Source organism: Helicoverpa armigera, chromosome 5, assembly GCF_030705265.1.
Source record: "Helicoverpa armigera isolate CAAS_96S chromosome 5, ASM3070526v1, whole genome shotgun sequence".
Classification (NCBI taxonomy): Eukaryota; Metazoa; Arthropoda; class Insecta; order Lepidoptera; family Noctuidae; genus Helicoverpa; species Helicoverpa armigera.
Genome location: NC_087124.1, coordinates 2,310,258 through 2,329,910, shown reverse-complemented (window position 1 = coordinate 2,329,910; position 19,653 = coordinate 2,310,258). Strand labels below are relative to the sequence as shown.

The 19,653-nt window shown below is 36.4% G+C and overlaps 1 protein-coding gene across 1 annotated transcript in view; it reads right to left on the bottom strand.

Moving 5' to 3' along the window:
* The window catches only part of LOC110376588 (diacylglycerol kinase eta), a 161,553-nt gene that overhangs the window by 39,610 nt on the left and 102,290 nt on the right, over positions 1-19,653 (bottom strand). Inside the window, exon 3 of the mRNA XM_064034546.1 lies at positions 14,651-14,731. Coding sequence (XP_063890616.1) covers positions 14,651-14,731 — 81 coding nt within the window. The remainder of the gene's footprint in view (positions 1-14,650; positions 14,732-19,653) is intronic.

Sequence of the window (19,653 nt, the reverse complement as noted above, 5' to 3'; positions counted from 1 at the left end):
CGAGAGAAAATTACAATAACGCCAGGCTGGACACTGTGGCATTCCTTAGTCCCCCTGTCACATACACTACCTGAATAGCCTTCAAAACGGTCCCCTAAGCTTCTATAATAAGACTAATCGATAACCAGGACAAGGCTAGGCCTACTAAAACTATTTCCATGCAATAATACAAGTTCCAAGTAATAAAGTTTCTAAGGGATTTGTTTCTGAACTATTTGACAATGGTCTGTTGATTCCGTCGCTTTCAGTTTGGATGGCATACTTTTTGGAGTTGAGACATAGTTACGACGAGATTAAGCTTATAAATGTATAGACATAGACAGACAACTTCCTTTGAGAAGGAGTTTGATCTATACAATTTTGGTTGTATGAATCTCCATATGTTATTAAACATTTTTTATTTGAAACGAGCTTGGGCCAGCGATTTGGACCGCATCCTATCGGAACTTCTTCACGCATCGGAATAAAAATTAAGTACCTTTATCAATAAATGGGCTATCTAACATATTTTTAAAACGGTCCTGTAGTTCCCGCATGAGGTCAGCTACATAATGTTAATATGTACCTACCTAATAGTATATCTAATCCATCCAAGAAAAGACTACAACAGCCCATCGCCTATCCTTCTATTATCCTCCTCTGTCTAGTTAAAATATTTCATATCATAACACAAAATTAACATAACTCCATTAACACTAATCGCATTTACATATATCAACCAAATCAACTAACATTCGAGCTCTTTTATCAAAACATATCAATGAATTTAAACATTAATTAGACTGCTAATGAATTGTTCGTTCAACCCTAATGAGGTTCGTTTGTAATTAGAACGTTGCCAGTGAATCATATCGGAAGACCGCAGGCGCAAATAATATCAATCACAATCACAAAACACAATCGAATCATTGACAGAGTATTTTAGACATGATATATTTAGAGGGGTGTATTGTTTTTATTTATTTATATAAATTTATTTACTACGGTAAATGTATTTAGAAATATATGCTTTATTTGATTCAGTATGTTTTAACAGTAAGATTATCTTTTTGCCAGTTGCATGGTTGTTTTGCTGTTTACTTCAGCGATCCGAGTTCTCAGAGGGCCATAAATATAAATATGTAAGAGGAGGGGTGCTTTCTCGAATAATACCATCTTGTGGATTCATTATTGTTTATTAACTTTAACTTATTACACTTATATAACTTACAACAATAATCAGTAATTAAATAAATTCGCAAACAAAATCAACAATAATAATGACAGAGGTCCGTCTAGCTCGAGTGCTGACATACGAATGAGCGCGCGCTCTTTTTTTTTTTTTTTTTTGGTATGGCATCTCGCAGTTCAGCCTAGGAGGCCGTGTACTGCTTAACCGGACTTTTAGAGCGCGCGCTCGCTGAAAGCCGGCCTTTTATAGTCCACTGTGGTGGGGAGCGTCGAACAACACGTGTTGTTGAACAAGGGATGACGTCAGATGATGTCATCGAACGATGTTTGTGCGACTTGCATTTTATTTGCGCCGATACGGCCATTCTGATGATGGGCGCGTCCCTGCGCCTACATCACGTAATGACCTGGAAAATTAACAAGTATTAATTCATGTAAACAAGTTCCTTAACTCGAGTTAACCTCATAGCCTCATCGCTAATTTTGGTCACTTCCTCGATATACAACAGGTCAACCTCATAGCCTCAGCGCTAATTTTGGTTGCTGTCACAACACGTCAACCTCATAGCCTCAGCGCTAATTTTGGTTGCTAACACAGTACTTAACCTCATAGCCTCAGCGCTAATTTTGGTTAATCTCGTAAATTATCTTCAGATGTTTTATCCTTAAATCTCATTGCTCGTTTACAACTAGTCACAAATATTGCTACTCACTCACATCTAAAGATGTTAATCCGCGTTTAGATATTAATCCGTGTTCAAGCTTCTTCATTTTCAAACTCTCTATTAAATGCCGATATGGCCACGTCATTTTGGACTCCGAATTTAGGAGCGCTTCTTAGTTGTTCATGGCATACTTTTCGCGACCGACCGCGACCATTTATTCGTCGAATTTCATATCTGTCATGAGGTAATACCTTTCTAATTTCGAAGGGTCCATCATATTTTTGGCTAAGTTTGGTACCAAGACGTGGGGGTTCTTTTAACAATACATATTCACCCTTTTCAAATCTTTTCACTTTAGCTTTACTTTTGTCGTATCGACATTTATCCTTCTCAGCCTGTTCGGTCATCCTTGCTAATACAGCTTTTTTCAGCATCTCCGGGTCTATACGCTCATTGCGTTCGTCAATAAGGTTGAGCAGCTCAGGAGGAACACTACCCCTCTTTCCAGTTAGCAATTCAATAGGTGTGTGACCCGTTGTTTTAGAAAAAGTTGAATTGACAGCAAGTTGGAGAGCACCCAGAGATTTCATCCAATGGCTTTTATGAGTATTATTGATGACGGTTAATCCATTCTTTATGATTCTCATAATCCTTTCTACTTGACCGTTGGCTCTACTTGTGTATCCAGCACACTGATGTAGCTCGATCCCATATTGGTCGCAGTAATCTTTGTAATGGGATATAAATGCGCCATCACCATCAACGATAATTCGTTTTGGGGCTCCAAAAAGGAAAACTATTTCTTGTAGATGTTTCAATGCACTGGCTTGAGTTTTGTTTTTAGCGTGTTGCAATATAACAAACTTGGTGTAAGCATCGATGGCCACGAAAACATATTCCTTTTGGGTAACATTTCCACTGAGTTTTCCAGAAATGTCGATGTGGATGGTATGGAAAGGTTCCGGTATCTTTTCTATTGTATGCAGGCGACTTTGCGTGGCTCCAGATGCCCCTTTCATTGTTCTGCATATAACACAGTGCTCTACAAAGTATCTGACAGTTGATGACATTTTCGGAAACCAAAAATTCTCTCTGAGTTTTGCCAATGTCTTCTCCCATCCCATATGCTTAAGTGCCTCGTGGTATGTATTTATGAGACTCCATTGATAGGATTGAGGTACAACTTTAGTGAGTTTTATCTTATCATTTGTTTTTGTTTCATAGTGTAAAACATTATCCTTAAGTTCGTAGTCGGGATGCAATTGACTATTTGCATGAACTTCTTTAATGATTTTACTCAATTCGGTATCACGACGTTGTTCGACAATTAGCCAATCATCTTTAGTTGATAAATTCATTACAACTTGAAGTGGGTTGCGGCTGAAGAAATCTGCATGTTTCAGTTTTTCTCCTTTTCGGTATTCAACGTCAAATTCAAAATTTTGTAGGAACGCCCACCATCTGTGTATTCTAGGTAGCAATTCTTGTTTATAGCGTGACGCTTTCACTGCATTACAGTCTGTTATGACTGTAAATTTGCGCCCATATAGGAAGTGGCGGAAGTGCTTGATTGCTCTTACTATTGCTAGTGTTTCAAGCTCGTAGCTGTGGTACTTAGATTCGGCTGCAGTGGTTCTCATACTGAAATATCCAATAACATGGCGAATTCCGTCTTTCACTTGAATTAACACAGCTCCAAACCCCATGGCACTGGCGTCTGTGTGGAGTTCGATAGGATAGTTTTCCTGAAATATAGTCAGTAGCGGTGCTGATGTCAGGTAATTAATTATTCTTGCTCGTACAGCTTCATGTTTCTCTGTCCACTCCCGTTTGACACCATTTTTTGTCAAATTGTACAAGGGTATCATTATAGTTGAGAAATTTGATATGAATCGACGAAAATATCCCGCCAAGCCGTTAAACTGTCTTAGCTGCTTTACATTTGTTGGAGGTGGGGACCTAGCCAATGCTTCAACCTTGGAGGTGCTAGGCCTCACTTTACCATCAGTTACTATAAATCCGAGATATTCAATTGATTTCTTCAGAAATGAGCACTTTTTAATATTGATCGAAAATCCACATTTCGTAAGTGCTTCTAGGACTTGTTCCAATTTGGTAATTCCTTCATCAATCGTTTTACTTGGTATAAGCACATCATCCATATAAACGAGTGCTGTTTGTCCTCGAAGGTCTCCCAAGGCCTTATTTATAGCCCTTTGATACACTGAAGGAGCATTTGTTAGGCCAAATGGCATGGTTAGGTACTCATACTGGCCGTCGGGGGTGACAAATGCTGTCTTCTCTATTGACGTTGCTGATATTGGCACCTGATGGAAGCCCGCGGCCATGTCGAGACAGGTAAAATATTTTGCATCGGCGAGTTGATCTAGTTGTTCCGAGATTAACGGTAATGGATAATGATCTCGCACAGTGTTTGCATTTAGTTCTCTGTAGTCCACACATAATCTGTCTTCTCCGTTCTTCTTTTTTACCATTATTATGGGGCTTGCAAAAGGTGAGTTGCTTTCTCTTATAATATTTTTATCTTGAAGTTCCTTAATCATAGCCTTAACTTTTTCTCGTTCAACAGGCGTCAATCTGTATGGCCGTCTGTTAACTATTTTATCAGGATTTTTCAATCGGATAGTTAATTCACCAGTCGTGATTCTAGATCCAGATACGCCTTCTCTAAAGTAGTCTTCATATTTTTCAAGCAAACTCATTAATCTGTTTATTTCTTCTTTATTTTTCATATCTGTATTTATTGAACTTGAAGATAATTGCCATGTATTAGCAGCTGTTTTGTGTTGTTCGTCCCTAGTCATTATAACACCGCTATTTGACAATGTAACTTTCAGCCCTGGTATCTTCAAAATATCTCTTCCTATGATAATATCTTCAGGTAGCTCGTGGTCTAAGACGATGTGAAGGTCGAGTTCCAGATGCATATCATTTATATAACAGACGGATGTTACTTGATTAAAGGATATAACGGGTACTGGTCCGATACCCTTCAGGTATGTGGTCTTGTTCGTTTTTGATCCTGGAAGTGAAAGTGCTATTGATTCTCTTACAAGTGAACAGTCCGCTCCACTGTCAAACATCGCCTGAAAATGTTTATTGCCAATTGTAACTGAAATACCATTCTTCGCGTCATTGTTTCTGACTTGGCACAAGTTAATGTTCTTCTCGGCGTTGAGTCGCTTGAAACAAGTTTCGTAAGTGTGTCCAGCAATGGAGCAGTAAGTGCATTCCTTTCTCTTTTTCTCTTTATTCTTGTTTGCGTCCGTAGAATCTGAAGTTGTTGGAATGGACTGTTGATGTTGTTCAGTGCGAGTACGCGCAATAGCATTTTGATTACACCATCGGGCTCGATGGCCTTGTTTACCACATACAAAACATGTAATGCTCTGATCTGATCTATTGCCGTCGGTCTTCATTTTCTTGTTTTGAAATCGTTCTTGAATTGGTGGCAATTTACGTTTGCGCATGGTCTTAGCAATGGCAATAAGCTCTGGAACAGATTGACATTTAGCGTTAAGAAGTTCTGTTCGAAGGTCATCTTCCTTAATGCTTCCGATCACAAATTCAACAGCGTCTTCTTCCGTAGGATTAGGCTTCACAATCTTTTTGAACATTTTCCAGACATTAGATATGTATTCGGGAATGCTGTCAGCATCATTGATGGAGTAGCGTCGGAACTTCAAAACATCTGAAAAATATCTTGATTCTGGCTCGAATGTTTGTAGCATATCTTCTCTCATTTCGGCCCAAGTGGTCGTCCGCAGTAGACAATCATCGGCCCAAGATTGTGCCCTTCCCTTTAAGACACCAGCAGCTTTTAGGCGTACTTCATGGTCCTTTAATTTGTACTCCGCTTGAGTTCTAGTTATCAAATCAACCCATTCTCTCACGTCGGTGCCTTTGTCAGGGTCAAAACTTGGAAAATAGACGTCGGAAATGCGAATTGATCGAGTTTCTTCAGGATTGAAGGCTTTCAGCATTTCAGCTAGAACAGCACGATTGTCTTGTGACATTTGTGCCATCATTTCACACATGGTATCCTTGAATGTATTAGCCAATAATGCCATGGTACCAGAATTTCCTGGCACCGGTTGATGGCGTTGGTTCGTCCCCTCTTCTGATGTAAGAGGAGGGGTGCTTTCTCGAATAATACCATCTTGTGGATTCATTATTGTTTATTAACTTTAACTTATTACACTTATATAACTTCCAACAATAATCAGTAATTAAATAAATTCGCAAACAAAATCAACAATAATAATGACAGAGGTCCGTCTAGCTCGAGTGCTGACATACGAATGAGCGCGCGCTCGCTGAAAGCCGGCCTTTTATAGTCCACTGTGGTGGGGAGCGTCGAACAACACGTGTTGTTGAACAAGGGATGACGTCAGATGATGTCATCGAACGATGTTTGTGCGACTTGCATTTTATTTGCGCCGATAAATACACGTTTCAGTACATGTAAAGAAACAAACGTACAGGCGCATTTGTAACAAATAAGGACGACATTTTTTTTTTTAAATTAATGCATTTCATTTAAAAGAAATAAAGGATTTCTAAAGCACATTGCCTGAATTGATATTTGTTTAATCATACTTAATCAGCCTGACGCCAGCCAAATAAATCGATATTTTAACATGAAAATTAAACAATTAGCAGCACGTTTCAACAAGCACAAATCATGTCATTTTTAGAGAGTTTATTTTGAAACCGCAACACGTGTATTGCAGGACCAAAACAATAATATTTTGGTACGCCAAATACATTCCGTCCGGTTCCGCGCGTATCGAACGTAAATGACGCACGGATGCGGTATGCAGTCGAATTGAGCGGTTTGTTTGTTTTATTTTTGCGATTTTAACCCGTTTTGTTGTAGAATTGAATTGGTAAAATGATCTATGTGATGTGGGGTTTAATTACAACGTATTTTTCTGCATAATATTTAAAGTGGTGTCCAGCAATTGATAGAGTAAACGAATTAATAGAAGCTTTATAAGTATCGTGTTGAAAGTCAATTTTATTTGAATGACGAGTTCCTCTGTCTTTCGGAAGATACGTTAAATTGGTGGACCCTGGTTGTTATTTGAACATCTTTAGCAGTTATACGAGTAGCCAGAAGTTTGATAACCAGTCTCACCAAAGGGGTTTACCCAGGTAACTGTAACGACGAGGTCATACTCAGCAGCATCCAGTTAGACTGAAAACCGACCTCCACTCCTCGACCACCACAGTTTGAATAAAACCATATCAATTGTAACCGACATTTTCATTTAAGATAACATCCAAAAATTGTTTCAACTTCCCCACAACATCGCTTGCATACAATTCAATAAAGTTATCACAACACAGTTTGAATTCCATACGGGCCCTGTATAGTAACTGTCATACAATATCAGTATACGGGCCTGAAAGCTATCTCTTTGTGAAATTGCAACAGAGTGTGAACTAAACGAATACTGAAACTATTGGACTACTGGTTTTGAATATTGAAATGTGGAAATGGTTTTTTATTCTGTGTATTTTTTTGTGTGACTGTTCCAAAAAAATTGGTTTATAGATCAAATTTTATAAATCAGTCATGCTTTATTCCTTCACTAACTTCTTCCAGTGGCTTCACCCCACGTCCAGTGAGAAAAAATCCTCATTCACGGGTAAAAATTAGTCCATAGCTTTGCTCAATAAATGGACTAATACTAATGTATATTATATGTCACCGTAAGATTACAAACGTCGTTAGATTACAATCTATGCATTTCGTTCTACGCCAGTTGACAATTTGACCGCTTTAGATTATAATTATAATATAGCGAAAAATAATACGTTAAATTGCAATCAGATGTTACGGTTCACAATAATTCGACAGTTTACAATCTCTCGAGATAGATTGTAATCTAACGATGTTTGTAATCTTACGGTGACATATATAAATGCAGTAGTTCCTGAGACACATGCAAAGAAACAAGTTCTTCAGCTCTATAAAATTAGTACCTACACATTTTATTCCACCCAGTTTACAGCAATGAAACATGCAAATATACATAAGGAAAATCCCCATGGGAAACTAACCTAACAAGGATAAAGGACCACTAAGCTCTATTGCTCCTAAGAGACGGACGATGTTCCGTTAACTGGCGTTTCTATTGCTCGCTTTGTATGTAAAAGCAATTTGTTTCACAGTACTAAACAGTCAATGGAGAGTGAATGAGGGTAAGTGTCGGTACTTAGCTTGACGCGAACGTGGTTATGTAGGGAAGTTTTACTTAGAATCGTTTAAAGTAGGTAGTTCAGGATTAAAGTGATTGATGGTCGGTTTTTGAGGATTAGAACGTTTTAAGGTCTGGTAAAGTATTAAGAGGGTTTTCTCTTGATGTGTTTAAAGGATACTTTAAAATTTCACGAGAATTACATTTATATTGATGTAAGTTAGGTGGTTTGAAAAGCTTGTATATGTGTTTAGGTATATATAGCAATTCAAATAAAAAGTAAAGGCATCATCGTAAATAAACAGTCGGGATGCTATCTAGTAGCAGTTGTTTTTACAATTAGATAGAGAAACTAAAATTATATCTTGTGCTGATCTCCTTAGAGAGAACTGACCAATCATCGGCCGGGAACAATCGCGTGATAGGACAGAGGCCGTTGAAGGCGGATTTCAGATAACCAACACTAGGACTTGTTAGGCGATTAAACCAGCTGCTGCTCACAAGACAAGACTTAAATGAAAAAAATATATGAACTTATTTAAACAAAACCCATTACTCACATTTTACTCTAAAACATCTAACAGTTACATAACGTACTACTAAGAAATGTCGCAAAAAGGCGCATTCTCATTAAAAGCCCCATTCAGTCCGTTCTACATCTCGTGCGGAGTACTCTTAAGAAAACTCTTTGCTAACGAGACCCAAGCTCGCGACGATTTGTTCCTTTGTCGAGTGAAACTTGACACTCGTTCCGTACATTTGTGGGGCAACCTGGCCAATTTAAGTTGGTGTTTACATGCTCTTTAAGTTTGGCAGTACTTTACCAACAAGTGTTAGGTAGAGAAAACCGTAGGTAGGTACCATTCGCCAGTTTTTAGGTGCATTGTGAAATATACAGCATTTTGCTGTCAGCTATGATGGAAGATAGATTTTAGGCTGGGAAAACATATTAAATGATATACATACATATTTAACTTCAAATTGGACCTGGGTCGTCATGAATATAGGAATTGATTGATGTTGAAGAAAAACCAAGCACTCAATGACCAATCTGCCTTTAGTAAGTAACATAAGCGAGTACTCTCTTCATCAAAAGTGATATCTGATAAGCATTTCAATTTGGAAAAAAAGACAATGTTTACATTATTTCCAAAAAAGGTTTTTAAGTACCCCAATTATAAACAAAGCTTCTAATGTACTTTGACCTACATAGAGCCTTGTCCCTTAACCCAAGTGGCCCTTACTTCAGTATCAATTGATATTAAGGGCTCTGAAAAAGGCGCCATAATTTTGTTCCCCTTAATAATAATTTTGTGGTCGAAATAATTAATGTTTTTACAAGGCTTTTAAAATGAGGCCGCAGTTGATTGGGCCTCATTGGATGATTGGAAATTTGTTTTTTTTTTATCGAGGTTCATTTACTGGTTTTGTTTTTTTCTTTTTTTATAAAAGTTATTCATGTTCGATATTTGAATATAATTGGAATTCAAACCAAAAATAAATCAATACTTCAAAAACACGCTTTTTTAATTTCACGTACAAGATTAAAAGTAAAACTATGACACGATGTCCCATCATGAAGTTCCACTTCAAATCTTCCGGCTCCATCATCAGATTAGTTCGACAGTACCATATTATAGTATTGTCATCAAAACTATACATACATAGGTACAGCTGTCAATTTACAGGAAGCTGCTATCCTTGGAATACCTTTGATTCTATTACATAGTTACATACAGGTCGACTTAATAAAAGTAACTTAAAAATAAAAATAGTCACATTCGAATTGGGAACCTTTTTCTATTTTGAAGTCAATGAGCAAACAATTTCATTTCACGAGATGGAGATGAGAGTTTCAGCAAAACTTTTAATTCATGTTGACCGTGTTTCGAAAACAATTGTTTTTATTGTAAGAAAGTTTCAGCCAGTTCACAATTGCAGTGCCGGTAACTGTGTTGAACAGGGTAATTAAATGTTTTTTTTTCCAGAGTATTTATTTTCATATTTTATGCTGAGTTTACTTGTTTTTAGTGTCTTGTAAAAAATCAGCATGAATGGGATACCTTTTTTACATCTTCTGTGTCCAGAAGATTATAATTTCTATTTTATAAACACAATTAAAATGAAATAATCATTTTTTTATATTTATTATTCACGGATTTAAGGACCAATAAAAAAATACTTCAAAAATGAATGTGTAGGTACAATTACTAGCTCGTCAGTCTTACCTATCCAATTTAAGTAAAATATTAAAGGAATGATGCCCAGATACCTCACGTACCTTCAAAATACCGCAAAATATTTCAATACCTTGCGGACGCGGTACTAATTCACAAAGCCTCATTTTCTCGAATGTTCCAACTATCTTATGATCTGTTTAAACTTGGTGAGTGAGTTCAAGTGAGCACTAGCGGTGGAGTGGTAAAATATTTAATCATGAAATCGACGGCTATTGACCTTTTTTACCCGACTGCCAAAGAAGGAGGGTAATGTTTTTAAATGAGAATCCTAATACCTATGTATGTACATGTGTATAATAATACCTACCTAATGGCCAGGGAAAGTACCACTGAAGATTAAATAACTCTTTGACAGGCGCACTTTTCTTTTGATGGGCTCTTAAATAAACATGTCACAAAATAGGTAAACATCACAGCTACCAATTTACCAAAGTATACTAATACTGGCGGCAAAAAGTACCAATGAAGAATAGATTAACTTTTTTTCAGGCGCAATTTCTTTTTGATAGGCTCTTACATCAACATGTCGAAAAAAACAGCACCTTTTATCTTCAAATTGTTTTTCTCCTTATGTTTTGCGAAACCACAAATACATAACTTATTATATACATTATGCGCATTTTTTTCTTGTGATTAAGGAAATAAACAAGTTATCCAATTAAGGGACACAAAATATTTTAATAGGTTCGAAACAATTTAATGAAGCCTTAACACAAACTTCTTGCTAGTAATCTGAACGCAGCACGAAGCACTGTCTTACCTTACAAGCGAGTACTGAACAAGTTCGTCTCAAAGGTATTGTTTTACATTGCTTAACGATCGGAGAAGCTGGTCCCGGGAGTATTTACTGATTAAATTATTAATTAGCTACGCTGATACGGCTTATGGTGAATTATTTATCTATTCAAACGTTTATTGTTTATTACTCGTAATTCTCACAAATTCGCGAATATCGAAATATTCTCAGTACGATTATTATGTTCTCAGAGAGAAGTACTGCATATTCAGGCTTCCGCTAGTTTCCGAAAACGTTTAAATAACCATTGGCCTATTTAAAAGCTGTAGTACCATTTTAAAAAATCCTAAATTCGTGCCTAATTCATCTAGTACCAAAAGTCATACTTTCAAAAATTAAGTAAATCGGTAAGTTGGTAAATCGAGTATCTTTTTTTATTTTATCATGAAACATAGCAATAGCTGAGTAATAAGAATAAGACTGTAACAAACCACCCAGTTACTTGCATCAAAACAGTCACGCATCTGCTTTTTAAAAGTCAACCACACTTAACCCTCCACTAGCGACGCGTATTCTACGAACCTAACAAAGTTTCCCTTTCGCGTATTCGTTTAGCCAACCGGCTAATGTGCGGAAATGCGTGTCGCTTTCAACGTGTCTCGCCTAGCGTGACCTAGTAGTGGGCGAGTTCGTGGAGAATTGTAGCTTTGATAAATGGTAAGCGGTTATTATAGTTTTAGGAATGTAACTAGCTATATTTTTAAGGTATTTTGGTATTTTTTTGGGATTTGATTTGTTATGTCCGCTATAATATCCAAGGTTATAACACGATGTCACCGAAAATTGCAGCTTGTTTTAACTTAAAAAATACGTAATACGTAGACAAATATTTTGTAGGTAAATGTATAAATATAATGTACCTACGTAATTCGTGGAAAAATTCTATTCTAAGTAACGTAAACAAACCCACCATAACAACAGCCTAATTAAATTAATTTTTCATATCACAACACGTAACAAAAAATGCTTAAAAAAGAGCAAAACATTGTTCCTCATTGCCGTGGACAGGTAAAAGACAGCGCTGAATTCAGCAAGCGTGTCACATTTACTCGTATCAAACAACATAGCCATATAAAATTAATTGCGTCATAAATGAAGCGTAAAGCGCTTTTTCGGCTACATCGTAAAAGGGACGTCATGAAACCCCTCTTTGGGTCAGTATGTTTCAAACTTAGAGCGTTCAAATAACTGGAGACGCCTTCCCACCTGTCAAAGGAAGTAGATCGCCGGTCATATTTGTAGTATTTAAGTAAGTATTTAAGGTGTGTGGGTCAAGTTTAATTGCTTATGAAAATTGTCGTGTGCGTGCGAAATGATTTGTTACGTTCGATAAACGCTACCCGCGCGTTAATTATGTATTTTATTTATTTGTATTGTATAAAGTGTTTCAAATCCTTCAGTCCTTCAGTTAAACAAGGCCTTAACCATAAGCTTAGCTTAGCAAGTGTACAGTGATGGACACATCAACATAGTTTCTAGCGAGATATCTACTTAAAACGAAATAAATTTTATCAACATTGAAACTACGCTACAAAATTGGCAGACTTTCGCTCAGGATTTCATGGCGGTTCCAACTGTTCAAGTGCTCTAAGATCTCAAACAAAAGCCGGTGAAAAATTCAGCTGCTATTTGTTTTGGAACTCTCCGACCGCGGTCCGAAGGAATTTCGCTTCCTCATTGTATTTTGAAAAAAGGTTTTTCGGGAGTGACGCAAATGATTGACGAAGTTAGCTCTTCTTGTTTCGAAACAATTCTGAGTTGAGAGATGACTTGTGTTTTAGTTTATTTCGTGTTTTTTCTTCGAAACAGTGATTAAGGTTTGAAGTAGATACTTTCAGGTATAATTGGGGAAATACTCCTGGCTTACATAATTATTACTTATTTTTTTAAGAACTTGTACACATCTTACGATGGAAAGTTAAATAAGAAGTTCAAGTATTACAATTAAATAAGAAAATTGATGTTTTGTAAAATCGTCCAGAAAGTTTTAAAGTTTTGCTTTTTATCCTAATCCTAACTAATATTATAAATGTGAAAGTAACTCTGTCTGTCTGTCTTTCTGTCTGTCTGTCTTTTCTTCACGCCTAAACTAATGGACTGATTTGTGTGAAATTTGGTACAGACATAGTCTGGAACTTGAGAAAGGACATAGGATAGTTTTTATTACAAAGAAATACAAAAATAAAAATAAAATTTATTCCGGACATATACCGCCATCTATTGGTCAAACCATAAATCTGCCGCAAGTCACTATTCCACGCGAACGAAGTCGCGGGCAAAAGCTAGTATGGGAAATGTATCTAATATAGCGGTACGGTAAGTAGGAGCAAATGAGTACATGAAAATCAATTTATCTACGTCCCCAACAAAAAACAACCATAACCACCATTTCCCCCGCCACACTAAATCTTTTAACCCTTTTACCACCCATTCATAGGCAATAACTTCACCCCTACGATTCTTTTATTGAGTCTTAGTACACACCATTAGGGAGTTGCGAGTGACGTCGTGACCCATTTAAACGCGTGTTAAGCTCAGTTTTACGCGCGTGACACGCATACGTGGCTTAGAATGGCCGTGAGCGGCGGAGGGTTATTGTTCGCGGCGTTTTGTAATCAGGGTGCGTGGGGAAATGTGATTTTAGTGTTTTATGGCGTTTAGATTGTGTTGTTTTTAAGGGTTAGGCACGTTATTTACCGTTTGAACATACAAAATTAATAATGCTATAGAATGTTAATTCACACATCATCTGCCTTTTCCCAACTATGTTCCAGTATTGTTCCAGTCTAACCGGATAAGCCGGGTACGAGTGCTTTACATGAAGCGAATGCCTATCTGATCTCCACAACCTACCCAGCTACCTGGGTAACCCGATACCCATTATTAAGACTGGTTGTCAGGCTTTCTGGTTTTCAAACTACCCGTAACGACCGCTAAAGTTGTTCAAATGACAGCCAGTTTAATCAAATGTGACATTAAAAAGAAAAACAGTCATTTTTCTATCAGCCTCAAAAAAGTATGACCTAAATAGCTCTGAAAAGCAACAAGTCTATTGACCCGTGATTGACCCCTATTGGGGCTTTGTTTAGCTTTCAGTAATATGAACCTATCGGATAGGTTACACCAAAGATGCTTTGAAGTGCTCCACACACTATTCTAGATTGTTCTATCGTACATAGTAAGTACTAAATAGGGCATTGACCTACAAATGTGCGGAATCGTATATCTTCTCATCTTGAGAAGTTATGAGTACCCACACTTATAAAGTAAAGGAAGGTTTTACCTACTGAAGTCGTAAAGTTTTGAAGGGAGTTTCAATAAATTAATGTCATATAAAATAGCTTGGTATGACTTATTGATATTTACATTCAGGCCTGAGTAATATAAGATAGATTGAGAGTAAATAACGGTTACAACTACAGGATAAAATATAGCATGAAGTACTCGGAAAGCATATTTAGGCACAGAATCTAAAAAAGCCAAGATTTTAAACAACCAACTTAGAAATATAGATTTGAACTCTAGTGCACTTTCTTTAAGGTAGAATTTTACCTGAAAGCTGTTGTTGGCGTTGTTGATGCTGCACTCCGCGAAGGTGGCGTCCTCTAACTCGTACTCGTCCCACAGTTGGCTCTGTAACAATAGATAAATAATCTTGTAGTTTTATCTAAAGAAATTCATCATATAATTATAGATGGAGGTAAGGAGCCCCTCGAATATAACTTTTTAATAGAAGCTAAGAGTTCTAACCAATGCTTAATGTGCCTAATGTTTAAATTGAATCTTTAATCTCAAATTAACGAAAGAATAGATCCCACCCAAAACAAAAATGTGAAAGGCTGCCAAGTTCGATAATATGGAAATCCTTCGCCTATAAAAGAAGTGAGATCTGAATAAGTACCAAGTTCCATACACATACCTCAGTTAAAAATAGTTACTTTTTAATGATGTTACTTGGCAAGTTTTCACACACCTTGTTATAAACCTACTAAACGCAATGAATCAAGTATTTAATTTTCTATTAAAACTTGCCAAGTAACATTATTAAAAAGTAACTATTTTTAACTGAGGTATGTGTATGGAACTTGGTACTTATTCAGATCTCACTTCTTTTATAGGCGAAGGATTTCCATATTATCGAACTTGGCAGCCTTTCACATTTTTGTTTTGGGTGGGATTTCATTTATTTTTGTAAGGTTGTTTATTTATTGTTTTTCTTATGATTATGTTAGTTAAGGAAATGTCTCATTTATACTATCTTTCAGATTTTTGAATATGCACTATGCTTCTTACAAAGAAATGAACTAGATTAACTAAATGGACTAGATTTACCAACTGACTGACATGACATGTTATCATATATTATGTTCGTGGATCAAAGTTACACATTCGTTATTTTCGAAAGTGACTCACACTTAGCCGTTTTCAGATTTTTACTTTGACTAAATACAAACCTTTGTAACGAATTTCAGATCGGTACGACCATTCGAAGATATATTATATAAATATAGATAAATTTAGTTCGTTTTAGTTCCTTAGGGGTATAAATTTACACTGAGTATTTTACACCTTCATTATTTTGAAACCGACTCACACTTGGCCATTTTCAGATTTTTCCCTTTACCTTGACATAAAGACCTACCTCCATGCCAAATTTCAAGTCAATACGACCATTGGAAGTGGTCTAGGTTTTTGATGAGTGAGTCAGTCAGTGAGTGTATAGTAAAAATCGCGATTTTCTGACGTCAATATCTCAAAACCTACAATAGGTATGTTAATGAAATTTTGTATTTTAGTTAAGTGGGGGGGTCTCAACAGATACTAGAAATTTGATTTGCGTAAATGAAATAGATTTTGAGTTATAGGGGGGTCGAATTTGGCCCGAAATGGTTCGTGTAATATAACCCACGGCCGGTGTGTCGCTTTTTTGGTCGATTGGTTTAAGAACTGCGATGGCACAAATGCAGATGCTTAAGTCAAACTTTCCAAAAAGACAACAATGAATCGTATTAATCTGATCAGAATAAGAAATGTTATGTCTTCCCAAATAAATTGGTACACAGACATAAAGACTGATTGATCGATGAAAGATGATTCAATAATACACATAAAACGGTCTTACTAAGAGTTACAATCGTACTTATGTTAAGATCAAGGGTAAGATAATATTGCTCATCTTAAAGCTAACAGATATCAATCACAATTGAATAACAGACTCCAATATAAAGTAAATATTATTCATGAAATTACATTATTTGCAGCGAACGCCAAAGGTAAGTTAAGGTAAAGTAAGTACGAGTAAAGGTAAGATTTCTATCTTTACCTTTTGTGTTCTTTCGGCCCCAAAACGGAGAGAAATTTAATAAAGCATTGTTTGACAACGTTTGTCTTGCTTATTTCTGTCGTGTAAAATTAAATACCTGCGTAGTTGGAAACGGGCTGGTTTTCAGCTTGTTTTAATGTGAATTTTGTGAAATTATTTCAAAGAGCGTTTTTATGCGGACAGTTTTTTTCAGGCAACCTTTTCCTGAGAGATAAAAATGTGCCTACAAAATTGTTTCTGCTCCCCTGATATTAGATATGACTTTATGAAAATAAAATTAAGCTACTTTTCATAATAATTTATAAAGTAGGTATCGATAGTCACCAGGGGTTGAAAATATTCATGCGGTACAAGTTTAATGACAGCTTTCATTACAGAAACAAGAAATACAAAAAATATAAATTCTCCTGAACGTATCCGTCCATACATTTTAAATGTGTTTTCATCCGGAAGAATATAATAAGAGCATTGTAAATCTCGAATGGATTGAGAATACAGCTACTGTGCCCCGCGGGTTCATCTTCTCAGCTCTTTAGCACAACGCATTTTCCACTCTGTACATATGGGGTGTAACAAATAATTGACTATTGGTGCGAAAGATGACGTTAAGCCCGAATATTAGATTTTTGCCGCTTTGAAAGTGTCTCGCATATACAATCGGTTTGTTTACACGCGACAAAAAGCCGCTAAAAGCGCTTTTATTTGATTTTACTTAATGCCAATAACTGGAATTGTGTCCTATATGTCGGTATGAAGGTGTCAATAGTGGAAGTATGGAAATGTTTCGCCGTTTCCGGGATATGCGACATAACATACATATAAATTCCCATAACTTTACTGTCGACTCATTGTACACGCGCGTCTGTTTTAAGCGACAGACAGGATTTTGGGTGCGACTATAGCGTGACTGTATGAATCATTTCTCCTGAACTGGGTAATAAATGGTTAAATAACATTACAAACTGGTATATTTACCATACAAACTTTGCTTTATACATACGTATGGATATAAATTGAGTTATTTGCGAGCAATGCGAGTCCTTTGTGGTACTTAATGTAGCAAAACTGAGTTGGAATCTCGGTTGGCTCCGTTGCATATAATGGCAGAATTGTGTTTAATGTGCACCAGTATCTATATAAAGTGGATACTTGTTATATTTGAAGATCATATAGAAGGTTAGCTATATCTAGTGGAGAAATAATAGTACTGACTATCTACCATGGCAATATAGTACAATATATTGGAAAATATATATGTCTCTCTTCCTATATACATTACACACGTAGGAAGACAAATTAATGAAGTTAAATCTATGTTCTTGCTACTTTCTCACGTGAAATTGCACACTTATCAAAGTCTAGATAGGATAGAAATATGTAGATCACGTAGAACCATTTTTATTCCAATACTACACCCGGTAGAGTCGACTAAGAAAGAGGTGTAACGGTTGGTAAGTCTACCTGAAATCTAGTATCTTTAAGGTTCACTTTTCTAGCGGAGTGTGAAAAGAAATCAGCCTTGTTGTATCATACCTTTCTAAAGAATCTCTCACGTCTACACATCACATTTAAACCTGACTATACCAAACGAAAAACATGTAAAACTACGAGTAACGCTTGTAATGCGTGTTTCGCGTACCATATTCGCGATACGCCGCGTACTCCACAGATCGATTGCAATCATACGCACAAAGTGCTGGTTGTTGACACACAAGTCAACTCTGCCCACATAACCATTCATACGCCTACATTTTGTACCTTTACAGTAACTACAGAAAATATCAGAAGTTTAGTTCTGTTTAATGTTCATGTTATTACGATGAACACCCATAACGCTTTATTGTTGAAAAACCAGGGCAATACGCTGTTTAAATAACCCAAGAGTAAAGTACAACATGAAATTGAATAGCGATATTTTTGAAGTTATGAAAAAATAAGTTAAACTAACTCGTGTATAATTTCATCCGTATCTGTACCATGACAATATTTTAAAAGTGACCTACTGATCATTAAAAAACGAACTTAACAAACAAAAGCCGGCCAAGTGCGAGTCGGAATCGCACACAAAGGGTACCATTGTTTAGAAAATGAGTAAAAAAATTACGTTTGTTGTATGGGAGCCCCCCAAACATTTATTTAATTCTAGTTTTCAGTATTAGTTGTTATAGCGGCAACAAAAATACATCATCTGTGAAAATTTCAGTTCTCCGACTACCACGGTTCATGAGATACAGCCTGGTGACAGACGGATGGACGGACGGACGGACGGACAGAGTAGCGAAAACAATAAAAATTGTGTTAATGGTAAAATGGTATAAAAATGGTCATTTAAAACGCACATATTTCCCTTTTTTCACTTCAATACGTAAAATATTCATCAAAATGGTCCCTCTGTCCTTACCGTTGACTACGCAACAAGCATGTCGTTTGATTACACAAGCTCGTATCGGTCTCACGCGTGTTGTAGTACGCGGCGTACTGTGAACCGAATCTGTTGCCTTGAAAGTGGTCCCTGGAGTGTGTTTAAATATGTCGTAGTTAGGTAATATGTTTGTTTTAAACGATTTCGCTTTCGAATGCGGATTTCAATTTTATTTGGTAAACTAGTTACTGCCAGCGGTTTCACTTGCGTCCCGTGGGAAACACTACGCCTAGTATTTGTTCAATGTCTTTGCACTACGCGCACCGGAATGAAGTGCCTTCCTACAGAAATGGGCTATCTAATACTGAAAGAGTTTTTCAAAAGGTAGTTTAAGGTAGATTTGTGCCTTCAAACCAACTCATCAGTTTTATAATTTAAGAAAAGTTAGGATTCCTGTTTGAATTAAAATGTGAAATTGGTTTTATTTATTTTATGCTTTCTCGATGAAATGACTGAACCGACTGAGTAGACTTTTGTGAGAAAAGTGGAGACTATCTGAGGCTCCTTTTTATCCGAGTGTGCGAATTGATCCTTCGAGACTCGGCTAAAATAACAACTTTTGTACAAAATTGGTTTCAAAAACTTCTAGTAGGTATCGTTTACAAAATAATTGTAACATTTCAGTTGAATGTTCTAAAGTTTTGTAAAGTTACAGCGAGTAACTTCAAAAAAAATTAAATTTTAATATTTTACATCTTAATAGGATATTTAAGACGTTTGCTTGTTTAAAAATGGTTCGTAAAAGTGTTACTTTACTGTGCTTAATTTAAAGCTTGGACCAAACAAATTGACATGATCAATTCTACGAAT